This window comes from Schistocerca nitens, chromosome 4 (genome assembly GCF_023898315.1).
Source record: "Schistocerca nitens isolate TAMUIC-IGC-003100 chromosome 4, iqSchNite1.1, whole genome shotgun sequence".
NCBI classification, from domain to species: Eukaryota; Metazoa; Arthropoda; class Insecta; order Orthoptera; family Acrididae; genus Schistocerca; species Schistocerca nitens.
Genome location: NC_064617.1, coordinates 322,102,470 through 322,130,293, shown reverse-complemented (window position 1 = coordinate 322,130,293; position 27,824 = coordinate 322,102,470). Strand labels below are relative to the sequence as shown.

Here is a 27,824-nt window from a genome sequence, read left to right as displayed (position 1 = left end):
ACAAAAAATAAAATTCAACTGTTGTGATTTTCCATAGTATTGATTCATTGGAAGTTATGTGTATGATCATTAAAATGTATCTTTTAAGACATGCTTCTCTATTTGTGAGCTCAACATATTAGTACGAAGGAGCGCATATCTGAAGAACTCTGACTCTAGTACTGAAGCTCCGAAAAGAATGCAGAGAGTATTGATTTGAAATACCACAATCTACATAATGAGAGCTGTTTCACACAACTGAAGACCTTTGTATGACAATTATGCTAAATATTTAAATTTCTGCTCAATGAGGCAGGAATTTTTTTACCAGCTGAAATGTCTCCCAAATGGCTGTGTGTAGCACATGGGCAATGTGGAGTCTGCCCATAGTGTAACAAACTAAATTTTATACAAAAAATGTTCATACATTTGAATAATAGTATTGTATGTGCAACCATAATGGTAGGTTATTAGAGTTATAAGTTAATTACTTTTGTTATAGTTTTCAATTGTATCTATGAAGAATGAAAATTTGAAACACACTTTCTTTTAAAGTAAAGAAGTTTTATATACACATATATGCAACAAAATACAAATACGACTCATGTGAGGCACCAAACTATGAATAACTTCATTCCTCTAATTCCTCTTTGTGGGAGTTGGCAGCAATGCGCTTCTGTCGTTGCAGCAGTCGCCTCTCTCGTTCATACTCTTTCATGCGAAGAACATAGCTAAAAAGAAAAACAGTGAATACTGTAATACTCATAACATGCAATAAATAATTTTTTTTCTATGAAAGTTATTTCAGCAGCTGCATTAACACTAATAAATCTTCATAAAGGAAGAATTAATGGAACTGCGCAATTTGCAGTCGAAACTAAATTATACAGGTTAGAAACAAGTCATTGTCACAATAACTTCCCAAATTTATAAACTTCTGACCTATAGCAAAATAGTAAAAAAGCATCTCATTCTTTCAGCCACATTAAGCATCATGCCATGAATGCGACAAATATATCGGGCTCCATGCAATGTGAATTTTACACTCTTATCCACTTACATTATTGAAATACTGTGCTGTATCTGACCTAGGAGTATAAAATCTCTTCATTCATCATAGATTTAAAAGATGTTTTAAGAAAGAACCTACTATCTAAGGTAATAATGAAACCACCATTGTGGTTGAATGATAAGAAATTGTCTACAGAATATAGCACTTTTACGCTGATTATAATAATATTTATGTTTTGGCATTGAACAGTATAGTTTTCAGTAACCACATTGACAGATGAATTGTAAATAAAGTGTTATATACAAATTCATATATACACAATTCATTTCTTGAAAACTGCTTGTCACTGGGCATTACTCCAAAGGCCTAACATTGAAATATGAGATAATTGTGGTTGAAACTATTATAGTCATTACAACAGCAGTAAGCTGTACATAAAATCAGTATCCTGAACACTTCCCTTATAATCATAAAAATCTCCAATACATATCTTCAACATTTTGGCAACCAAGCCCGAGTGTAATTCTGGCCACAACACTGCCTTCAAATGACTGCACTCTAGTATAGCTCAGGCTGAAATGTTTCATGGTGCACAAGCCACTTTTAGTATGTCACATCTGTTGAGTAAGAAATTTTGGAAACTAGATGAAGGACTGGGTTGGAATGAGAAATATCAGAGCAGGAACAATCTGAAGAAATTGGTGGACTCTTCCAGAAAGGCACAACACTGGCTGAAGAATCGTTCCTTGTATGACTATCGGCAACAGACGTATAGAACTACCGCTTCCTGTTAAATTTCTGCTACTGAGATGAAACAGCATCCAACACAGGACAGCAAAACTTTTTCAAAGACGACGCAATAATCTACTGGCAAAGCATGCAGGAAAGAAACATGCTGGTATTGCTCTGATAGTGATACACTTCTCTCCCTGCCAGAATATTTCAGGCATTTACATACAAAAACCAATTATTTGTGAAATTGCTCAAAAATTCACCTCATATTTACTTTCTTTGAAGGATAGTTATTTTCTAGCATTGAAATCTCAAACAAGACATTACAGCAACATTTCAAATAATGACATAAATGGTTGGTTTTCTGGGCACAAAATTGTTAGAAGCATTACAGGAAGATGATAATTTATGAAAAAGATAGAATTGTGTGTATGGATGATGATTAAACAAAAAAATAGGCAATCGGTTATTCTATACAACATTAAAGTGTCAATCCTAATAGTTTTGCCATAGTTCTAGCTTATTTTATGACCCCTTTTTAGTTGTCACCTAATAGGACACAGTTATATTTAATTTACAAATAAATGTTGTATTATCAGAACATACAATATTTTCAATAACATTGCAGCCTTCTATAATATGTACAATGGCAATAAATCCTGCATCAAAAAACAATATGGAGGTGCACTGAAGTTACTTCAGCCCTGAACAGTTACTGGAAGGAGGAACACCATACATGAACATTACCTTTTACTAATTGTAACTTCTTTCATCTCCCTTTTGGCTGTTCCATATTCCATGTGCACATGACCTTCCACCTCTATGCCAGTTTCCAGCCCACAAGACTATGGCATGTTGATCAGTTCTATCCCATGTAGGTCTTACTGGCTGCCATCAACGTGCTCATTTTCCTGGATTATGAGACACACTTGTACCTACCAGAAAAGAATTGGGAAAATACTGGAAGCAACAGTCAAACTCTTTCAGTGATGGTCAGGTGATGATATGCTAACTACATGTCCAGCATCCACAGGTTCAGCTACAACTGACCACGACTTCCTCTACAAATCAGATGCTAATGTTATTATATTGTTACTTCCACAACATTAAATTTTGAGGTTATTTATCCCATATTAAATTCTTACTTGGGTAGGCAAATGGTAGACCCAGTCATAGTGGAAACAACTTTGTTACATGTAGGGTTGCCATCTTTACAACAACGAAACAAGGGACATTCCACAAAAATATGGAACATGCTCGGAAATGCGAAAGAACTGTCAACAATACTGACATGTCAGAATTAGCTGCTTTCAAGAGTGCAACGTCATTTTTCACCACATTATAGATTTCTTTACAATACATATTATTATTAATGCTAATTAGAAGCTCGTTCTTCATAAGAGAAATTGAACATCTGTTTCTTGTATTTGCCCATTTATTCGCCATGGAGAAAATACATGTTTAACAAATGCATTGCAACCTGTAACACTCAAAATGAAGAACATTAATTTCTTGAATTGTTTTAGGTTAGTTGCACCATGTTCCTTCATAATAACATGGTCATTTTTCTACTAAACTATTTTCCTACCCATAAATATCATGTAGATCCTCTTACAGATGCACAACTCTTCATATTATTCCATACCAAGGTCATTTGTCAGATGAAGCTGCCCCCCTACTTGTACCAACAAATGAAATTTTATTTTTCTCTCCAGGTTCTGAACTTGTGGGCCTTTGGCAACATTATTTTCAGAAAAATCATAAGCATGTGAGAGGTACTGAACAGCTTTAGCATAGAACTGCAAGAAACGTTTTTCAATTTTATTTCTGCAAGACTCTAAGAAATGTTTCAAATTATTTCTAACTGAAAATCCAAAAAAATTATCTGCTCTTCTGTATTAAAATTTTAGCTTTAATAACGACATGCACTTATAGGCTTGTACAACAGAGACAATATCTCTTTCAAAGATACTGACATTCTACACAAATTTTTGTAACACTGCAGAACACACACACACACACACACACACACACACACACACACACACACACACACACTTCGTACCGTTTTCAGGATCAAAATACTTCTGCAACACTGCAGGGCAATACTCCCTCAGTGACTTGCAATGACTTAATAACAGGCCAGTTATGAAGCAGTAAATCTGCTGCAGCATCCAAAGAAAGTCAGTGAGTTGGTACAGGCCTTAATCTCTCTCCATTCAATACCCACCCTTCCAACTTTTCTCTTAGCACATACAGAGAAATGGTCATTCACTTTCATGACAAGAGATTCCACATCAACATCCAGGAAGTAATTGTCGTATTTCATTGTATTGTGCCCAATTTCTGCACACAACTGGATGAAAATTTTTCCATTTGTAGATTCAAGTAGCTTAAAGACATTTATGAACACCATTAGTTACATTACTACTATCAGCAAAATACAAAGGTATCTTGTACATGCTTAAACCGCTCTGATTAATTATATTATTGACATCTTCATGAAAAGAATTAGCAGATCCATTTGCACTGTTGTGAAAGTCTAGCAATTTGTTTTCCATCCCATTTTCTACTGGGAAACATCTTAAACACAATGGAAACATTTACAATTACCTTTGTTGATGAAATACTTGCAATCAAAAAGTACAGGACTTCATAATTGAGTACTTTTACAATGGATATCTCCAATACATCTGGGGGCTAGCACATTCATACTCTGGCTTTCTGCGTTGGTTCTGCCACATGAAACTTCACTTTGCAATTTTTGAATAATCAAATATATCAGCTGCTTGATGTGATGTTTAAAGCTTTCCCGGCGTACTGATTGTTCCATAAAAACACGGGAGAACTGCCGGATATCAGTAACTTCCTGCCACGATATTTCGGCGCAGAGTCTTCTGGCCATCTTCAGGTGAATGCCACTGTAGTAGTACTGGCGAGTACGCGCTGAGCTCCGCTATTTAAAGCCTTCTGAGGTGACATTGCGCATGCGCAGCTCAGCTTGCGCGTTCATAACGGCTCCGTGCGCTGCGCCTCGCGCCCTCCACTGTGAAAGCCTGGCGTATCGGTGTCAGGTCGATTTCCATCTTTATGCAGATAACTACGTCGACTACGAAGTTTCTCTATAACAGGATTCCAAGCAGAGTTCAGCTGATAACCGCTATCTCGATTGATGAGAGTCTCGTTGTCAGACAATCTTATTTCCACAGCTTCATTGATAATCGAGCTCCAAAAGTTTGATGTATGGGCCAAAATTTTTGCGTCGTCGTAATTCATGGAATGGTCTGTGGAAATACAATGTTCGGCGATTGCGGACTTGGTGGGTTGGAGAAGGCGAGTATGCTGTTGGTTTTCCACAATGCGTTCCTGCACGGTTCGTGTTGTTTGCCCTATATATGATTTGCCGCATTCACACGGAATTTTGTAAACACCTGGTTTACGCAAGCCCAGGTCTTCTTTAACGGATCCCACCAGTGATGAAATTTTGGAAGGAGGGCGAAAGATGACTCTCACTTGATACTTTCTCAATATTCTGCCTATCTGTGAAGAAATATTCCCAATAAATGGTAGATAAACTACAAACCTACAAACGACGGAACAAGGAAGAGGAAGAGGCCTTCAGGTCGACTGTTTATCTACCATTTATTGGGAATATTTCTTCACAGATAGGCAGAATATTGAGAAAGTATCAAGTGAGAGTCATCTTTCGCCCTCCTTCCAAAATTTCATCACTGGTGGGATCCGTTAAAGACGACCTGGGCCTGCGTAAACCAGGTGTTTACAAAATTCCGTGTGAATGCGGCAAATCATATATAGGGCAAACAACACGAACTGTGCAGGAACACATTGTGGAACACCAACGGCATACTCGCCTTCTCCAACCCACCAAGTCCGCAATCGCCGAACATTGTATTTCCACAGACCATTCCATGAATTACGACGACGCAAAAATTTTGGCCCATACATCAAACTTTTGGAGCTCGATTATCAATGAAGCTGTGGAAATAAGATTGTCTGACAACGAGACTCATCAATCGAGATAGCGGTTATCAGCTGAACTCTGCTTGGAATCCTGTTATAGAGAAACTTCGTAGTCGACGTAGTTATCTGCATAAAGATGGAAATCGACCTGACACCGATACGCCAGGCTTTCACAGTGGAGGGCGCGAGGCGCAGCGCACGGAGCCGTTATGAACGCGCACGCTGAGCTGCGCATGCGCAATGTCACCTCAGAAGGCTTTAAATAGCGGAGCTCAGCGCGTACTCGCCAGTACTACTACAGTGGCATTCACCTGAAGATGGCCAGAAGACTCTGCGCCGAAATATCGTGGCAGGAAGTTACTGATATCCGGCAGTTCTCCCGTGTTTTTATGGAACAAATATATCAGCCATTAACTTATTGTTACAATCTGTGCTTTAAAAACTCTGATTATATTTGACTATGTGGAACACAAGGACTAATTTGGCGGAAGAAATAAAATTACTTTCAGGGGATTTAATTTGTGGAGGCACATTAAGTTTGTGTCCGCCACTCCCAGCATGCTGTTTCAAGTATGATTTACCTCCATGAGAGGCAGATGTAATTCTGTTGCTTACCAAGCATATTGCTTTGAACTTACTGCCATGCACAGACTTTACTTAATATGTCTCCTAAGATATCTCATAACACGTCATTTGTTTGCACTTTTTCATTTTTGGCGAAACTGAAACGAACTACACTTTCGTCAAAATCATACATTTTAAACAATATCAACAGCTGTTTAACCTCAAACACTGTAAGTGAGGCAATTTTCTTTTGTTCCGTGAATTTAGATACTCGACTATAGTGGTCACTATAGTATTAAAGAGAATGCTGTGATTTGCTGGCTGACAGTACCACAAACTTAAATATTATCTTTTACACAAATTTTGAGTTCATCTAATTTTACAGGACAAAACAAACAAAAATGAGAGAAATTTGTGCCTTAAAATAGGGGACACCCCATAAAAAATGAGAGAGGTGGCAACTCTAGTCACATGACTAGGTATGGTCACATTGCAAATAAACTAATGTATTGCTTCCTGTTAACAAAATTAAATTTATTGGTAATGAGAAGCAGTACAATGCTGAAGGAAAACTTAACAGTGTGCAAACAAAATGTGAAAGCTAAGCCAATGGTGTGCAAATGATGGCAGGAGGGACATACTGCTGAGTCTGTCATTGGCTGCAACTCAATTTAGAGTATGCTAAACTTCTCCCTACACGGAATGAGCATTTCAACCCAACTTATGAATATATTTCTGATGAATGTTTGGAGGTGGGCAGGTTGTAATTGATGGAGCTTTCTTGCCTGTCACTTGGCGTCTTGATGTCTGTGGCAGTCTTCTTCAAACAAGTTGACAGGCAGCACATTCTTCCCACATTTGTATTTTTATAACAAGTCATCTTCATGGTGTATTTTAGCTGGTCTTTCAGGCACTTAAGAGGTGCTCCATGAGGTCTACTGCCACAGATGGATTCCCAATAAAGGATTTGGCAGGGCAGCCTTGTATCATTCATTCATGTGATGAATATGGCCTAAGCATCTCGTGAGCAATGATGGTTCCCCAATGCTGTTTAGATACACTTTCTTGAGAACCACAGTGTTGGTCACATGGTCTTCTCACTTAATATTCCAGATGTATCTAATTTTTTTTGCTGGTGGAAGCACTGAAGTGTTTGGATATCATGGCCATAATGACCATGTTTTACAGCCATACGGGATCTGAATTTGGTATGCAGTTTTAGCTGTTTGTTCATGAATACTGTGCATTAACCATCTGAATTCTGCATTGGCAGCCCAAATTCACTTAGCAACACCCTGTTCGCAAGTACATCATTTAGACAGGAAGCTTCCAAGATATGAAAAATTGTCAACTTGCTCCAGTGCTGTGCCCAAGATAGAGATACTGAACTCAGGGAGAGTTAATCCTGGGCAGGTTATGTATCTTCATTGTGTGGGTAGAACTCCAAAAGAAAAAGCACCATGAGGTACAAAATAAACATGATGCTGACCAGATGCATAAACACGTTCAAAAATGGTTCAAATGGCTCTGAGCACTATGGGACTCAACATCTTAGGTCATAAGTCCCCTAGAACTTAGAACTACTTAAACCTAACTAACCTAAGGACATCACACACACCCATGCCCGAGGCAGGATTCGAACCTGCGACTGTAGCAGTCCCGCGGTTCCGGACAGCAGCACCAGAACCGCACGGCCACCGCGGCCGGCCATAAACATGTTATCACACAAAAGCTGCTGCTGTATAATGAACAAGACAAGGAAATACAAACATTGGGAGAACTTCACAGATTATGTTTACTCAGAAGTGGACAATCAAAGCTGGAAAAAAATTAAATAAAAAAAAAATTGTCCAGTCGGAGGTGTGGGGTCAGGGAAGGGGACAAGAATCGACTGAATGGTAATTGGTTCAAGGTGCCTCGTCCTAAAGCCATTCATCCTGCTAGGCTTTCGTTTAAGAGATTGTGGACGAGATGAATTTACTTACCATTTGTGAAATGGACACTGCTCATCTCAAACATCTATGATGTATAATCTGCAGACTGAAGCAACAAATGGAAATTTGTATCCAGGCCAGGATTTGAACCCATGTGTCCTGTTTACAAGGCAGATGCGCTAACCAGTATGCCACCTGGGCACAGTGACTTAACGCAACTACATGGACTTACCCTAACATGCCTCCCTCCTCAATCCAAATTCCCATTCACACCTCGCCTCACTTGAAAAATCTCTGGAACCACATAGTTTCAACTTATTAAGCACCCACGCCTGGGTTTCAGGCAGGATTCCCCCATTTCATTCAATGCTGAGGTGCTATTCCAATGTAGTTAGAAAGCCTATGAAGTTCTGGTTGAATTCAGGGGAATACCGAGTGGACTGAGGCATGAAGGAAAATTTGGATTGAGGAGGGAGGCATGCAAGGGTGATCTGCGCACTTGTGCAAAGCCACTGCGTCAGGGTGGTGTAGTGGTTAGTGCACCCGTCTAGTGAGCAGGAGACCCGGGTTTGAATCCAGCCTTAGTACAAATTTTGTTTGTTGCTTCAGTCTGCATATATACATAATTTCTTATTCGTGTACAATGAACACTATATACACACTTTGCCAAAGCAGCATTTAATTTTCAATAAATTTAATGTGAAACGAAGTCAGCAGTCTTTCGTCTATAATTTTAGTCGTATATACTGATGCATTTCTTGCTGGAAAAAAAATAAATAAATAAATAAATAAAAGAAAATCATCACACAACTAACACTGACCCAAAGATCTCAAGCATGCCTTTTGACACCACATACACTCTGCTAGCAATGACAGTTTAATGGATTACATAGATTTGATGTTGTCCAATTTCCGAGGATCCTCTCCTTTATGAAAGTGCAAAAGTGATAACTACTTTAGCACGAGATATCTGGCACCTTACATTATATCACCTTTCAATTCATTCTCTGAATGCCATCCCAGCAAGCATATTCCTTTTATAGGCAGAATTGTCCTGTCTATCAAATTTGTTTTAAAAGATTCCAAAATTAATGTATTTTTATACAGGAACATAACAACAGTTTCAAGAAAGATGAAGTACATCACTTTTTTTTTTTTTTTTTGCAAAATTATGAGATATCAGAATTAACCCTTTCACGTACTTGGGACAGATTTGGCCTATTTATAAATCTCCTCAATAATTGGCTTGTAATGACAGTAGAAGCGCCGCAGGTGCTCTACTTAAAGAAGATATAATTGTTTTCTTTAATTTCATAGTTTTTCTGGGCAAAATTTAATATAACTGCCACCAATTGTTGTATATTGTTGGTGATTCCTGCTTCAAGTGTACATACGAGGGTTGGAATTAAATACCGGCAACTATTTATTCACAACTGATACAAAAGAGTTACATGTTTGCACCTGTTACGGTCCTTCAAAGTAGTCACCAGCGTTGTGTAGAACCCGCTGCCAGCAATGTGGAAGGCGTAGTATACTGCTAGCAGAATCTGTTCTGATGATGGTGTGAACAGAGCGGTCTACTGCCTGTCGAATCTATGGAACAGTTCTGAAGCGAATGCCACAAAGTGGTTCTTTCATCTTCGGAATCAAATCAAAGTCACAAGGACTGTTTATTTTTGGAGCATCGCTTGTGACCAGCTTTGCGAAAGAAGTGGCAACACTTTCTGCACAACCAACCCATCATTTTGCATGACAATGCGCGGGCGCATATAGCGCAACCTGTGGCTGCTCTGTTCGGTCGATGGGACTGGGAAGTACTGTACCATCCACCATACTCCCCGGAGGTTAAGTCCTTGTGACTGATTTGATCCCGAAGATGAAGGAACCACTTTGTGGCATTCGCTTCAGAACTGTTCCAGAGATTCGACAAGCGGCAGACCGCTCCATTCACACTATCATCAGAACAAGCTCTGCTAATGGTATACGATGCCTCATTGCTGGCAACATGTTCTACACAATGCTGGTGACTACTTTGAAGGATAGTAACAGCTACAAACATGTAACTCTGTTGTATCAGTTGTGAATAAATAGTTGCCACTATTTAAGTTCCAACCCTCGTACATATTCATTCACTTATTTTGTGTGTTTTATGATCTCTGCCTTGCCTTCAAGGCTTGAAACAATATTCAGGTAAGATGCTCTTTTACTTTGGACCATATGTTTGGAAAATAACTGCACTTAATAAGTGAAAAATTTTATTTTCTTTCCATGGGAAATAGTCCCAATGTACAACAATATAACTTGTGATATGAAGTCATTAATATTACGTGTAGTGGAAAGGTATTTTAATTTCAGTTGTAAATGTATTATTTTTCTTTGTATTTCAGCAAAAAACTTGTACGATTTCAAATCATCTTTTAGATCATGTGGTCCAGAAAAAGTTTTCTTCATCACTGATGAAAGTGTTGAGCAGAGTTTGAAGACTTGCGGTGGTGATGACTAAGATAATGTTGGGCCATTCCGTGCCAAGTGGTCTAATATCAAGAAATGTTCCCACATGACCATAATGGATTCTGATGAAATTTTGTATGAACATTCACACATGTTGTCAATGAACACTGGTAAAGCTTCAGTTTCAGAAATTCAATACTTTCGAAGATAGTCACTTGTTTGAAACCATAGCACAGCTTTCTATAGTGCGTCCTTGAATTTTCAGCAACTTTGAGATGAGATATCTCTGTAAGTATTTGCATGAAAGAAACAAAACTTGCCGGCCGCGGTGGTCTCGCAGTTCTAAGCGCGCAGTCCAGAACCGTGCGACCGCTACGGTCGTAGGTTCGAATCCTGCCTCGGGCATGGATGTGTGTGATGTCCTTAGGTTAGTTAGGTTTAAGTAGTTCTAAGTTCTAGGGGACTTATGACCACAGCAGTTGAGTCCCATAGTGCTCAGAGCCATTTGAAACAAAACTTGGTCACCTTATACAACTTTTAGAGCTCTTTAAAGTAAAATACCCCCCCCCCCCCATGAACCATGGACCTTGCCGTTGGTGGGGAGGCTTGCGTGCCTCATCGATACAGATAGCCGTACCGTAGGTACAACCACAACGGAGGGGTATCTGTTGAGAGGCCAGACAAACGTGTGGTTCCTGAATAGGGGCAGCAGCCTTTTCAGTAGTTGCAAGGGCAACAGTCTGGATGATTGACTGATCTGGCCTTGTAACAATAACCAAAACGGCCTTGCTGTGCTGGTACTGCGAACGGCTGAAAGCAAGGGGAAACTACGGCCGTAATTTTTCCCGAGGGCATGCAGCCTTACTGTATGATTAAATGATGATGGCGTCCTCTTGGGTAAAATATTCCGGAGGTAAAATAGTCCCCCATTCGGATCTCCGGGCGGGGACTACCCAAGAGGATGTCGTTATCAGGAGAAAGAAAACTGGCGTTCTACGGATCGGAGCGTGGAATGTCAGGTCCCTTAATCGGGCAGGTAGGTTAGAAAATTTGAAAAGGGAAATGGATAGGTTAAAGTTAGATATAGTGGGAATTAGTGAAGTTCGGTGGCAGGAGGAACAAGACTTCTGGTCAGGTGACTACAGGGTTATAAACACAAAGTCAAATAGGGGTAATGCAGGAGTAGGTTTAATAATGAATAGGAAAATAGGAACGCGGGTAAGCTACTACAAACAGCTTAGTGAACGCATTATTGTGGCCAAGATAGATACGAAGCCCACACCTACTACAGTAGTACAAGTTTATATGCCAACTAGCTCTGCAGATGACGAAGAAATTGAAGAAATGTATGATGAAATAAAAGAAATTATTCAGATTGTGAAGGGAGACGAAAATTTAATAGTCATGGGTGACTGGAATTCGAGTGTAGGAAAAGGGAGAGAAGGAAACGTAGTAGGTGAATATGGATTGGGGCTAAGAAATGAAAGAGGAAGCCGCCTGGTAAAATTTTGCACAGAGCACAATTTAATCATAGCTAACACTTGGTTTAAGAATCATGATAGAAGGTTGTATACATGGAAGAACCCTGGAGATACTAAAAGGTATCAGATTGATTATATAATGGTAAGACAGAGATTTAGGAACCAGGTTTTAAATTGTAAGACATTTCCAGGGGCAGATGTGGACTCTGACCACAATCTATTGGTTATGACCTGTAGATTAAAACTGAAGAAACTGCAAAAAGGTGGGAATTTAAGGAGATGGGACCTGGATAAACTGAAAGAACCAGAGGTTGTACAGAGTTTCAGGGAGAGTATAAGGGAACAATTGACAGGAATGGAGGAAAGAAATACAGTAGAAGAAGAATGGGTAACTTTGAGGGATGAAGTAGTGAAGGCAGCAGAGGATCAAGTAGGTAAAAAGACGAGGGCTAGTAGAAATCCTTGGGTAACAGAAGAAATATTAAATTTAATTGATGAAAGGAGAAAATATAAAAATGCAGTAAATGAAGCAGGCAAAAAGGAATACAAACGTCTCAAAAATGAGATCGACAGGAAGTGCAAAATGGGTAAGCAGGGATGGCTAGAGGACAAATGTAAGGATGTAGAGGCTTATCTCACTAGGGGTAAGATAGATACTGCCTACAGGAAAATTAAAGAGACCTTTGGAGATAAGAGAACCACTTGTATGAACATCAAGAGCTCAGATGGAAACCCAGTTCTAAGCAAAGAAGGGAAAGCAGAAAGGTGGAAGGAGTATATAGAGGGTCTGTACAAGGGCGATGTACTTGAGGACAATATTATGGAAATGGAAGAGGATGTAGATGAAGATGAAATGGGAGATACGATACTACGTGAAGAGTTTGACAGAGCACTGAAAGACCTGAGTCGAAACAAGGCCCCCGGAGTAGACAACATTCCATTGGAACTACTGACGGCCTTGGGAGAGCCAGTCCTGACAAAACTCTACCATCTGGTGAGCAAGATGTATGAAACAGGCGAAATACCCTCAGACTTCAAGAAGAATATAATAATTCCAATCCCAAAGAAAGCAGGTGCTGACAGATGTGAAAATTACCGAACAATCAGTTTAATAAGCCACTGTTGCAAAATACTAACATGAATTCTTTACAGACGAATGGAAAAACTAGTAGAAGCCGACCTCGGGGAAGATCAGTTTGGATTCCGTAGAAATACTGGAACACGTGAGGCAATACTGACCTTACGACTTATCTTAGAAGAAAGATTAAGGAAAGGCAAACCTACGTTCCTAGCATTTGTAGACTTAGAGAAAGCTTTTGACAATGTTGACTGGAATACTCTCTTTCAAATTCTAAAGGTGGCAGGGGTAAAATACAGAGAGCGAAAGGCTATTTACAATTTGTACAGAAACCAGATGGCAGTTATAAGAGTCGAGGGATATGAAAGGGAAGCAGTGGTTGGGAAGGGAGTAAGACAGGGTTGTAGCCTCTCCCCGATGTTATTCAATCTGTATATTGAGCAAGCAGTAAAGGAAACAAAAGAAAAATTCGGAGTAGGTATTAAAATCCATGGAGAAGAAATAAAAACTTTGAGGTTCGCCGATGACATTGTAATTCTGTCAGAGACAGCAAAGGACTTGGAAGAGCAGTTGAATGGAATGGATGGTGTCTTGAAGGGAGGATATAAGATGAACATCAACAAAAGCAAAACAAGGATAATGGAATGTAGTCGAATTAAGTCGGGTGATGTTGAGGGTATTAGATTAGGAAATGAGACACTTAAAGTAGTAAAGGAATTTTGCTATTTGGGGAGCAAAATAACTGATGATGGTCGAAGTAGAGAGGATATAAAATGTAGACTGGCAATGGCAAGGAAAGCGTTTCTGAAGAAGAGAAATTTGTTAACATCGAGTATAGATTTAAGTGTCAGGAAGTCATTTCTGAAAGTATTTGTATGGAGTGTAGCCATGTATGGAAGTGAAACATGGACGATAAATAGTTTGAACAAGAAGAGAATAGAAGCTTTCGAAATGTGGTGCTACAGAAGAATGCTGAAGATTAGATGGGTAGATCACATAACTAATGAGGAGGTACTGAACAGGATTGGGGAGAAGAGGAGTTTGTGGCACAACTTGACTAGAAGAAGGGATCGGTTGGTAGGACATGTTCTGAGGCATCAAGGGATCACCAATTTAGTATTGGAGGGCAGCGTGGAGGGTAAAAATCGTAGGGGGAGACCAAGAGATGCATACACTAAGCAGATTCAGAAGGATGTAGGTTGCAGTAGGTACTGGGAGATGAAGAAGCTTGCACAGGATAGAGTAGCATGGAGAGCTGCATCAAACCAGTCTCAGGACTGAAGACCACAACAACAACAAAGTAAAATATTAAGAAAAGGATTTCTGAGCAATTTTCATATAGATAATTTGAAGCAAAATTGGGCAAAAAAATAGCTGTTTAAAAAAAAATGCCAACTTCAGTTTTTTATATCTCCAAAAGTAATTGTGGGATGTACATGAAACTTTGCACACCATAACTCACCAACACAAGGTCTTACAATATAAAATTTCATTCTCCTATTGCTTTCCATTATTTCATAAATCTAAGGTGAAGTTGACAATTTTTCAAAAAGTGCTAAAAATGTGTATTTTTAATCAAATTTTTCAAAAAAGTGTTTTCTCCAAACTCTTGGAAACTATGGTCATTAGAAAGAGCATATTCTAAACTATCTAGAAAAGTGGATTTGGTTTTGCAATGCAAGCATATGAGGCCCTAAAAAGTAGCATCATCAAAGAGGCCACTGGAAGTTTGAACACATTTTTCTGGCACTCAAATTATACCTGAAACCTTTTATTTTGCCTAATAAATGTTTATTAGTGCCTTGAATAATTGAAATAAAAAGATCTGGTAAATAGGCAATGAGACTGTCAGAAAAACTTTAAAACTATGAGAAGTAGCCCTTCTGCTTTTATTGTAAGTGTTCATCTGCATAATATATATATATATATATATATATATATATATATATATATATATATAATCTAACAGAAGGAAACATTCCACGTGGAAAAATATATCTAAAAAGAAAGAAAGTGATGAGACTTACCAAACAAAAGCACTGGCAGGTCGATAGACACACAAACAAACACAAACATACACACAAAATTCTAGCTTTCGCAACAAACGGTTGCTTCGTCAGGAAAGAGGGAAGGAGAGGGAAAGATGAAAGGAGGTGGGTTTTAAGGGAGAGGGTAAGGAGTCATTCCAATCCCGGGAGCGGAAAGACTTACCTTAGGGGGAAAAAAGGACGGGTACACACACACACACACACACACACACACACACACACACATATCCATCCGCATATACACAGACACAAGCAGACATTTGTAAGGCAAAGAGTTTGGGCAGAGATGTCCCTCTCCTTCCCTCTTTCCTGACGAAGCAACCGTTTGTTGCGAAAGCTAGAATTTTGTGTGTATGTTTGTGTTTGTTTGTGTGTCTATCGACCTGCCAGCGCTTTTGTTTGGTAAGTCTCATCACTTTCTTTCTTTTTAGATATATCATAAAGAATTCAATGAATAATAGCTTCATTTTTTGTACTTCCCAAAATTGTAAATATTTACAAGTGGAAAATGAAGACCTAATTTTTGGATTCAATTGTATAAAACATTTTTTCAAAAAAGAATCAGTTTGGTTGAATCATGCATCAAGTGATGTAAATTTTCCAATCAATATTGCAGATATTTTAATACCTAGGTGTTGTAACCTGTGAATTTTTGTCTTAAAGTTATTAGGGAAACATGTGAAATTGGTTGGTTAAACATCTAAGATGTTTTAATTTTGTATTTAATCACACTTAAATGTAGCCTACCACCTTGGTAAATACGTAACCACTACTTTCACAGACAAGATTCACTGTTTATAGAAAATATAATGGCAACAATTACTTTAACAATCAGATTGTTTCATTACTGTGAGCCTTGTTTGAACAATCAGTATTTCAGTGGTGTGTTTGTAGCATAGTGAGTGGGTTCTCTTGACTGAGTGTGGCTTGTTAAGTGATTCGCAAGACCATCAAAGTTTGTAATCTAATTTACAAAAAAATTGTTTTGGTCTTTTATAGCATATATCTCTTATTAGATTTTTTCATTGGTATTATACATTGTGTATAATTTCATTCAGTAGCAATTTGTCTGAAATTTAAGCAGATTATAATTTGCACTTAGAGGCCAAATACATTATTTAGTTACTGATTAGAGAAGGATGCAGCAGGGAACAGCATACCTTCCTGCGCAATTGGGCAAGGAGATAGTGGAACAAAGTGTCATGTCACTTTCTTTGCCAAAAAAGCTGCTTTAAAATGGTTTGTGGATTTTAGTGATGAGGAAAAAAGAGTTGTTGGTCCGACGTTCTGAAGCAAAGCTGGACAATACCTCTGAAGTTCACCTACACCATAAAGCCCTGTTATTGACACAATATGAGAGGTTTAAAAAAAGTGAATCATAATGTTAAGGCAGGAATTTGCACTCTTGATACTGAAACAGCTAATACGGCTTCTGATATGTTTAAGAAGCAGCTTGTTAATAACAAAGCCAGGTCAGAAAATTTGTCCGGCTTGCAGGACTACCTTAAACAAACAATTGGACGAAGCTTTATCAGCCTCATCATCACATTCTGATGAGGACTTTACACCAAAAGAAGAATTAAATAGTCGCTTATTGTCTATTGGTATTTCACCCCTGAAGAGAACAGTAAGATACAGAGATAAGCCCCAATATGTGAAGAAGAAAATTCAAAAGGCTCAAAATGTGATTAAAAACAAAATTTTAAATGCAATGGGACTAAACCGACAAATTGAAGATGCTAGTGAAATTAAGGAATGTGGAAACTGTGCCGACTAATCACATTTGCTGACTGAACTGAAAGCCAAGATGCAGAATGTTCATAAAGAACAGATGTAAATTTTAACCTTGGCACCTGTAAGTTGGACAGTCAGACAAACAGCAGCTCAGTTCGGCATGTCCGAAAGAATGGTGAAGAATGCTCGGAAGCTTAAGGCAGAGAAGGGCATTCTGGCACTTCCCAAAAATATGCAAAGCAGGAAATTACCAGCAGAAGTTGCTAGTAGAGTGCGAATGTTTTTTTTTTTTGTTTTTTTTTTTAAATATGATGAGTATAGTAGGGTGTGCCCTGGAAAAAAAGTATTTCGTTAGACTTTTAGATAGAAAAACATACATGCAGAAAAGATTGTTACTTTGCAATTTACGGGAAATGTATGTTATCTATAAGAATATAAATGGTCCAGAAATAGGGTTCTCAAAGTTTTGTGAACTTGGACCCAAATGGTGTGTAACAGTAGGATCAGCTGGAATGCATGCAGTTTTAGTCTGTGCAATTCACCAAAATGTTAAGATGCTTAGTGGAGCTGGTATACGTGAAAATTATAAGGAGATTCTCAGCAAGGCAGTTTGCAGTTTGAACTCTAAACAGTGCATGCTACATCGCTGTGAAAGGTGTCCTGGGCCTGAAGCTATAGCATCTGAAATTGCCAGCTGTTTCCTAGATCATGAGCCACAGGAAGTTATTGTGTTTAAGCAATGGATACATACCGATCGGGCCACACTTGACACGAAGCAAATGGTAGTGGATGAATTTATTGAAGATGTAAAAAATAAAATATGGAGTCTGTCATGCCATCATCATTACATTGCCAAGCATCAAAGCTTTCATCTTAAAGCCCTTAAATGTCATCTGAAAGACGAAGAGCTTGTTGTCCTAATGGATTTTGCAGAAAATTATTCTTTTATCATTCAGGATGCTGTGCAAGGCATCCACTGGGACAATAGTCAAGCAACAATTCATCCATTTGGTATCTACTTTCGTCAAACTGAGAAAGTAGACTAAGTTTTTGCATTATCAGTGATTGTTTGCAGAATGACACTATTACAGTTCACGTTTTTATCAAGGAGCTCATCAAATATATAAAAGCACGGTTTGCACAGATATCCCACATTCATTATTTCAGTGATGGCTCCAGTGCTCAATATAAAAATTTCAAGAATTTCCTAAATTTGTGCTATTATAAGAGTGATTTTAGAATGACAGCCGAATGGAATTTTTTTGCTACTAGTCACGGGAAATCACATTGTGATGGGATTGGAGGTACAGCAAAGCGGTTAGCAGCAAGAGCAAGCTTGCAACGGCCACTTAATGGACAAATTCTTACTCCCCTAGATCTGTTTCACTTCTGCTCTGAAAACATTAATGGAATTAAATTTGTTTTCATCAGTAAAAATGAAATTGAAAAAAATATTGTGTCACAAGAAGAGAGGTTTAAACTTGGACAAACTGTAGCAGGCACTAGAGAAAATCATCACTTTTTACCTATTGATGAAACAACAATTCAGGTCAGCAGAGTTTCAAATGATTGTTCATCTTTTCTAGCTAAAATGAGTCACAGTAATGAAGGAGGCATATTAATGTCTGCTCTCCAACCAGGGCAATATGTTGCATGCATCTATGAAAACGTGTCATGGATTGGGAATATCTGTGAGACCTCCACAGAGCAAAGGGATGCATTAATAAACTTTATGCACCCACATGGTCCAGCAAATTCATTTTATTGGCCACTAAGAAGTGACAAGCGCTGGGTTCTGGAGCACCACATTATTGCAGTTATTCCAGCTCCATCAGTAAATTCATCTGGCCGACAATACACCATTCCTCTTGATATTCATCAGAAAATTAAAGTAGCATGTCAAAAATTGAAATAGGTTAGAGGAAACAATCTAAGGAACCCAAGAGTGCCTTCTAATTTTACACAGGGCACTTAAATAATTTTACTATCAGGCTTGGGAACCTTTGTAAAGAAACCCTTATCAGGCTTGGGATCCTGTGGTAAAGAAACCCACCCTTGGCTGTTGCTAAGCTATCAGGCGTGGCCCCTATGGCAATGGAAATGCTGGTATTCTCAGGCGAAATGAAACTACCAGTGGTTAAGCCACCATGGACCATAGCAACTCATTTATACACTTCTTTTCCGTCAGTAAGCTGGTGTTGTTCATTAAACAGGCAACTAATAATTAGATGATTATGCAAATAAATTTTATGATTTACATTCATTATTAATAATAATTGCGTGTGTGTGTGTGTGTGTGTGTGTGTGTGTAGAGAGAGAGAGAGAGAGAGAGAGAGAGAGAGAGAGAGAGGTGGGGGGGGGAGGTGAAATTAAGAATCTCTCTCTCTTTTGTAACAAATTAGAAGAGTTTTATGCAGATGAACACTTACAATAAAAGCAGAAGGGCTACTTCTCATAGTTTTAAAGTTTTTCTGACAGTCTCATTGCCTATTAACCAGATCTTTTTATTTCTATTATTCAAGGCACTAATAAACATTTATTAGGCAAAATAAAAGGTTTCAGGTATAATTTGAGTGCCAGAAAAATGTGTTCAAACTTCCAGTGGCCTCTTTGAGGATGCTACTTTTTAGGGCCTCATATGCTTGCATTGCAAAACCAAATCCACTTTTCTAGATAGTTTAGAATATGCTCTTTCTAATTACCATAGTTTAGAAGAGTTTGGAGAAAACACTTTTTTGAAAAATTTGACTAAAAATACCCATGTTTAGCACTTTTTGAAAAATCGTCAACTTCACCCTAGATTTGTGAAATAATGGAAAGCAATAGGAGAATGAAATTTTATATTGTAAGATATTGTGTTGGTGAGTTATGGTGTGCAAAGTTTCATGTACATCCCACAATTACTTTTGGAGATCTAAAAAACTGAAGTTCGCAATTTTTTTTAAACAGCTATTTTTTTTCGCCCAGTTTTGCTTCAAATGATCTATATGAAAATTGCTCAGAAATCCTTTTCTTAATATTTTACTTTAAAGAGCTCTAAAAGTTTTATAAGATGGCCAAGTTTTGTTTCTTTCATGCAAATACTTACAGAGATATCTCATCTCAAAGTTGCTGAAAATTCAAGGACGCACTATAGAAAGCTGTGTTATGGTTTCAAACAAGTGACTATCTTCGAAAGTACTGAATTTCTGAAACTGAAGCTTTACCAGTGTTCATTGAGAACATGTGTGAATGTTCATACAAAATTCCATCAAAATCCATGATGGTCATGTGGGAGCCTCTAGACCACTTGGCATGGAATGACCCTGTTACTAAATGAAGGGGATAAAAATTTTCTAAAGAGAGATGGAAAATGGAAGTGAACATGTTATGCTGAAAAAGACATTTCAGTGATAATGGGAATGATGAATTTGGGAAAGTGCTTTTGTTTAATATCAGTGAGAACTGTGGGATACTAAACCAATCTGAGCTTTTTTTTTTTTTCAATAATGGGCCTAAAAGCCATGTTGCAAGATATGCTAATTCCTCAATGTATTCAATATGCAGAACAAACTGGCAATGCTTTCAGCACAAATCAAGATGAAATGAAGGCATTTTTTGGCATGAACCTAATAATGAGGTACCATATATTTACATACAGTTAGAACCTACTGTCAACTGAGCCTGATTTAGATTTTCCTTATCTAACTCACATTATGACAACACTGATATGAAGACATTTTTCCAACAATGAAGAGCAATCAATAAAGGATGATCCTTCATACGAAGTAAAAGCTGTAAATGATCATTTAAAAAAACCTTTCAGGAATTTCTTAGAGCAACTAGGGCTCAATCTGTTGATTAGCATGTGTTCAGGTTCAAAGGGCATATTATATGATAGTATATCAAATAGGGTTTCAAAATGTGGCAGAGGTGTCATCCAGACACAGGTCATCTATTTGATTTAAAAACTGGCAAAAGAACTCATGCCCTGAAGTAGGTCTCTGTGAGTCAGTAGTTCTACAAATGGCAAAAATCTATATCCAGACCAGGATGTGGAATTTACATAGATAATTTTGTAACTCTCCTGTTCTGCTGCATTACCTTCCTTTATAAGATATTAGATAATGAGGAACAGTACACAACAACTGCAAAAAAAAAAACATCCTTATGTCCTTCCCTCCAGACAAAGAAATCAAAATCAGTGATGCACACAGACTAATCAACACATTGACAATCCGCAACTGGATGGATACCAAACCAATTTATCTACTGACTGATTTTATTACCCCAATACACCCTTCGGGTGACAGTCTGGTTCTTCTGAGAAGATCAGTGTACCTTTGTGATGAAATACAACAAGTTGATGGGAGGGGTGTACCCCATGGATCAGAAGAAAGTGACTCATGAGATTGACAGGAAGGCGAAAATTAAGTATTACCTGAGAATTTTCTTTGACCTTCTTGACATTGGTGTGAACAATACATATATAATATATACAACATTGACAGCAGAAGCAGGACAAACCAATATTATCATCTCTAGAGTTCAGATCATATATTCCAAGAAGTCTAATCAGCAACTACTCAAGTCAATAAAGGAATTTATCATTAGCCATAAAGACCTCAAGAAAATTATAGATATCAAAATAATAGAGGGAAACATTCCACGTGGGAAAAATATATCTAAAAACAAAGATGATGTGACTTACCGAACGAAAGCGCTGGCAGGTCGATAGACACACAAACAAACAAACACAAACACACACACAAAATTCAAGCTTTCGCAACAAACTGTTGCCTCATCAGGAAAGAGGGAAGGAGAGGGAAAGACGAAAGGATGTGGGTTTTAGGGGAGAGGGTAAGGAGTCATTCCAATCCCGGGAGCGGAAAGACTTACCTTAGGGGGAAAAAAGGACGGGTATACAATCGCACACACACACATATCCATCCACACATATACAGACACAAGCAGGATACTTTCCGGGACTGGACCAGACTGTGAATGTGGCTCTCCAGCAGGGATACGACTTCCTCAAATCCTGCCCTGAAATGAGATCCATCCTTCATGAAATCCTCCCCACTCCACCAAGAGTGTCTTTCCGCCGTCCACCTAACCTTCGTAACCTGTTAGTTCATCCCTATGAAATCCCCAAACCACCTTCCCTACCCTCTGGCTCCTATCCTTGTAACTGCACCCGGTGTAAAACCTGTCCCATGCACCCTCCCACCACCACCTACTCCAGTCCTGTAACCCGGAAGGTGTACACGATCAAAGGCAGAGCCACATGTGAAAGCACCCACGTGATTTACCAACTGACCTGCCTACACTGTGATGCATTCTATGTGGGAATGACCAGCAACAAACTGTCCATTCGCATGAATGGACACAGGCAGACAGTGTTTGTTGGTAATGAGGATCACCCTGTGGCTAAACATGCCTTGGTGCACGGCCAGCACATCTTGGCACAGTGTTACACCGTCCGGGTTATCTGGATACTTCCCACCAACACCAACCTATCTGAACTCCGGAGATGGGAACTTGCTCTTCAATATGTCCTCTCTTCCCGTTACCCATCAGGCCTCAATCTCCGCTAATTTCAAGTTGCCGCCACTCATACCTCACCTGTCATTCAACATCATCTTTGCCTCTTCACTTCTGCCTCGACTGACATCTCTGCCCAAACTCTTTGTCTTCAAATATGTCTGCTTGTGTCTGTATATGTGTGGATGGATATGTGTGTGTGTGTGTGTGTGTGTGTGTGTGTGTGTGTGTGTGTGTGTGTGTGGGCGCGCGCGCGCGCGCGAGTGTATACCCGTCCTTTTTTCCCCCTAAGGTAAGTCTTTCCGCTCCCGGGATTGGAATGACTCCTTACCCTCTCCCTAAAACCCACATCCTTTCGTCTTTCCCTCTTTCCTGATACGGCAACAGTTTGTTGCGAAAGCTTGAATTTTGTGTGTGTGTTTGTGTTTGTTTGTGTGTCTATCGACCTGCCAGATATATATGAGTATGAGAAAGCACAACAGGAATCAGTTTTCACTGGCAGCATAGTAACCTTCTTTCCAATTTATATGGGAACTAAATTCCAAAAGTAGCCAATAAAAATTGTGGGAAAATCTCACAATTCAGCACTCCTTACCCAGCCAAATATTAAAACAGGATGAGAAACGAAACACTGTAACAGTTATGCCTACACATCCAAGTAAGTTCAAAAGGAGTTGTTGAAAGAGTGTACTCTGTAGTATTACCTGATGTTTACTTTTTTCCATATTTTTCGTTATAAGACTGCTACTGCCAATTCCAAACAGTTGCAGTGCTTATGTGACATAACTGATGAGTATTTTGGAAAATGTTAAGTATATTTTGTATCAGCTAAGTGTAGATGCTACTTAAATTGTGCCACAGAAATGGTCAAAGACTGAAATAATTTTAAACAGAAATCACTGAATCAACTAGCTGGCCAACTATTACTGTTCCATTGTAGAAAACAAGCATGCATTGTGCAACTTCATGACAGAAAAATGACAATGTTAGTTCAAATATCAGACGAAGAAGGCAAGGTGACACCATCTCCAAATGTAGAGCAGATGGTAGCTCCACTGGTTGAAGTGTTAACAGCTGTGCAATAGTCTCTCTGTTGCCTTCATGCAGTTTTTTGGAATACAGCTCTATCAAGGTAAAATCATTGGCATTACAAGAAACAAAACCTGGCTGTTCCACATAGCAGTGAAAAATGCTGTTTCATCCACAGAGGTGCCAAAGAATCTAATTTGTATAATAACAACAAGATAATAAAAGCACATACGGAGAGAACTATATCTTTAATTGCCCATGGAGAAATGGAACCGATGTCATGTAAAATTAATGCAACCTAACTGAATTTCCCAACAGTACTTGGAGAGGAATTTACCGGAAAACACACACACACACACACACACACACACACACACACACACACACACACAAACACACACACACACACAATGCCCAAGAATGAGATGGTAGGAACAAATTAAAGAAGACTTTGAAAGGAAACTAAAGACATGGGATGTTGTGAGGAATGATTTCAGCTAAAACAGAAATAGATGCCCACAAGAGTGCTCAACTTATACTGAGCTGTGAAACTGTCACAGTTTCTGTAAGGGATTTGTAGCACTGCTTGTTCAGTGATCTGGCACTGGGCAAGCAAAATCCTGTAGACTGCCACCAAAGAAACAAATACGTTATAGTCGCAAGTAACATCCTGACTGCACAGATCTCTTCTGTGCGTAACAGGTTACACGATGAAACTGAGGCTGGTTATTACAGTAACAAAGCACTAACATTATTCATTTGTTTTAAATTACTGTAAACACACTGAAATTAAACCTTAAGAATTCTCTAATGACTATCCTAACTGGAAGGTGAATGACCAAAACTTGCCTTTTTGATGGCAGGAGAATCCTTTCATAAATTTAACAGTGAGGAGCACATTATTTGCTTAAATGGCATGACTAACAGTATTTTAATCATCACCTATTGCTAATATGACAACTTAGGCATTCACAAATGAAAAAATTAGATCAAAAATGTTTGCTTTTTACATGATGTGTTAAAAGAAAACATGTTGACTAGAGGCACTGCTGTTAATATTGATATAAATTATTTGCAGCAAATATAAGAAACTTAAGAATGGTAAATATGTTCTGGACTTGTTAAATACTTACTCCTCAAACTCACAGGTCATGTACGCATGCTTTTCATGTGCACATTTGTAAGCCCATGGCCAAACATCTGCTCTGCAAGCCTGGTACTTGATTAATAGATGAGCACAGTAATCACGATTTTCTGGTGGAATCTTGGCCGATATCATCTCTTCTTCAGTGGCGAGCATCACTAAAACAATATTAAGGAACAACATTAAATATAACAATGTTGGGTCTATCAAACAGAGTGCTACTGGTTGTTGGCTTTGACTTGCGGCAATAATGATACATGTGATGTCACATGCACACAAAGAGATATGAAAAGACACTGACAATATTATTCTTTTATAATTTTTTTTTAAAGTGTGAAGCATAGTTCAAGATACAGGTTATACAGAAGGTGAGTTTTGTTGCATGTTGGCAAAGTCAATGAATGGTAGGCTATGTCATAATTTTTGTTACAGTGCATATTCTACACGTACTGTATTTTGGCGAGCGGTTCATTATTACCAATTTTATGACAACAAGGGCCAAAACTAACTAGTGGTACCCGTAGATTCAATATTTCCATAACATCTGCTTTAGTTAAATAGTAGCTTCTATATAGGCTAACTCACTGTATTTCATTAAACTGTCTCTTCACATAGGGTCTCTAAAGAAAATTACAATATGCGACTAAAAGTTTCCTACAGGTCTTGATTAGCCAAAGGTCTTGCACCCCAACATAAAAACTGGTATTTTAACTGTTCAGTACTTGAAACACTTGAGAGGGAATTTCACCACATCCACTTAAATTAGTGTAAATTAACTAAATAAACTTTATACCATTGTAATGGTAACCACTATGTTTTGCATTTGCCTTTTAACTTAATTTGTGCCTGCTCAATACTCTTAATACACGGTTTTTACACAGTTAATCTATAACCACTACTAATCGTTTCGTTAATGGTATAGAAGTGGCACTTAGTATCACTCTAGAAATTTGATTGTGTTACATAAGAGGAGTGCTTCTTTCTTAACAAAGGAGAGTCATTAGAAAGTATTGAAGACTACTTATTTCTAACACCAAGGGCACCCATACGTATGAGCTATGAGGGCCACCCAGCTCATGGGGAAAAGAAAAAAAAGTGTAAACAAGTATTTTTGTTTCAACAAATCTATCTAAAAGTCTACATAACACAGGTTTTTAAGATTTTATGACTTAACAACTCGCCAATCATCTTCCAAAATATTACAAATAACTCAGACCTCGCCCCCTCCCACATAATCTAACGGATGGGCGTACATGTCTAATACTAAATTTGTTAATGTCATAGTTAAAACTGCGAAAGGTCAGTGGCAAATTTCAACTAGGAGCAAAAGTTTCATATGACTCAAGTAGAATATTACAATGCTTATAATGTGAAATCTCACACAGGACTCTGTTACAATTAGAACTTCTGAAAATAGCGCTTATCGCTACACTTTTAGGGTGAAAACCTTGACTATCTTTGCCTTCGTGTTTTGGAGTAACATTGAAATAAGTAATTGTTTTACGGTCAACATATTTGGCTTAAAACCATATATAATTTTATACCAAAATTAGAGAGCCCATACCTCCCTTTACACAGCCACAAACAGGAGTACCTGGTTTTCCCACTACATACGACTAAACTGCAACGTAATATATCCATCGAAGAATGAGATAAGACAGCTACACAATTGACTAGCGTTCAAAGCCAAACGAAAATAATTTCCATTTATTTTTTATTCTATTTGAAACAACCCATCATCAGTTGTCATCACTGTTGTTAAAAGTACTACAATTCAATGGGAGCTTGAGCGATACGTTATTACCTCTCTGTTTTCTCCCATTAGGGAAACCAAGCAACGGATCAAATGAAGGCTCTTTCATTGGCTGAGGAGTACCCTGAGGATCTGACACATACAAAGCCCACGCATTTCCCATGGTGTCAACACTTATGTTATTACAATCTTTAATTTCACTACGCGTATCACACTCCTCTCGGAGGATTTAACCTCTCACCGAGTGCAAACACGAAGATACACTTTGGTCAGTGGTGCCATGCAATTCGATACAACAATGTTTCATATCGAATCCAACAAGATTCGAGGTTTGGTTTGTTCATCGGCAGACAGTTTACAGTGCATGAGTGTCTTCAAAATATATTTGCAATAATTACAGGCCTCACAAAATGCGAAAGTTCGATTCACAATTACTGGAATGGAAACCCAAAAGATTCCACAATGCATTTGAAATGGTAACCTTCGACGAGACCGTCAACGGAATTGAGAGCGACGGTGCGGAATGGGACGTTAAAATCACTTGAGTAGAAAGTTCTGACGTCGACTTATGAGTTTGCATGCGTATATGTTTGTCTCTGTGTGTGTCTGTGTGCGTGTGTGTGTCTGAAAGTTAGCCACCACGCTGCCATTTTCCTCGTGCGCAATCGGAGACGCACGGGAATAAAAGGGCATGCACAAAATTTATGGAAAGAAAGCACGTACGCATGGACACTCTCATGTCCATACGTTTCTCAATGTGCAAGCAGTCTGCTATGGGTCCCCTCTTGGGAGCTTCTTCTGCATTTATTCCAAAGAAAAGAAGATATAAACAGAAAACGCAAAAGCGACTATAGGCAAGGAAGTATTTAAATAACAGAGATACGAGAGATACAAGTGACGCCCACATTTTGTTTCCAAATTTCAGAAGGAAGTCACAGCGAGATTTTAGATTGTCTGTTTGAGAAGCTGCAGCAATAAGGCTGGGAATAACATTTCGTTAGATGGCAACTGGTGACTTATATACCAGTTCTATATCTGAGTGTTGCTTTGTGTTCACCTTCCCCGCTGCTCTGCAACAGGAAAGCTATAGTGCGAGCAGCACTTTGGTACTTCTTCAGTAGGCTGAGCCACATGAGGAACAGGCGTGGCAGCACATCAGTGTGTTTTCAGCGGCGTCGTTAAAGTGATATGCTGCAAATAGATGGTTTTGGATCCAGCGGAATTGCTGGACACTGATTTTGTCAACTGAGTATGGATAAGAATGCTATGTTGAGGATTGCAACCGACTGAGTTCTGTTCAGTGCAATGCAGTGACCTTTTTTTTTTTTGTATGTTGGTGAAAGTGTTTTGGTGATGGAATAGTGGGCCATTGGTATGGGTA

At 38.6% G+C, this 27,824-nt stretch overlaps 1 protein-coding gene across 1 annotated transcript; it reads right to left on the bottom strand.

Annotated features, from left to right (window-relative positions):
- Window positions 1–522: 522 nt before the first annotated feature.
- LOC126252101 (NADH dehydrogenase [ubiquinone] 1 beta subcomplex subunit 7) lies at window positions 523–26,713 on the bottom strand. Its single transcript, XM_049952961.1, has 3 exons — window positions 26,495–26,713; window positions 24,680–24,848; window positions 523–710 (listed from the first exon to the last, which is right to left on the bottom strand). Exons 1-3 carry the CDS (start codon window positions 26,604–26,606, stop codon window positions 611–613), a joined length of 381 nt encoding a protein of 126 aa, XP_049808918.1. The 5' UTR covers window positions 26,607–26,713; the 3' UTR covers window positions 523–610.
- Between the last annotated feature and the right edge of the window lie 1,111 nt (window positions 26,714–27,824).

What these genes read in the sequence shown, in the direction of transcription:
- LOC126252101 (XM_049952961.1), bottom strand. Translation starts at nt 26,606, where the DNA reads ATGGGAAATGCGTGGGCTTTGTATGTGTCAGATCCTCAGGGTACTCCT. An exon ending in TAATGGGAGAAAACAGAGAG is followed by an intron (nt 24,849 to 26,494) that starts GTAATAACGTAT and finishes ATATTGTTTTAG; the next exon opens with TGATGCTCGCCACTGAAGAA. An exon ending in ATGACCTGTGAGTTTGAGGA is followed by an intron (nt 711 to 24,679) that starts GTAAGTATTTAA and finishes TTTTCTTTTTAG; the next exon opens with CTATGTTCTTCGCATGAAAG.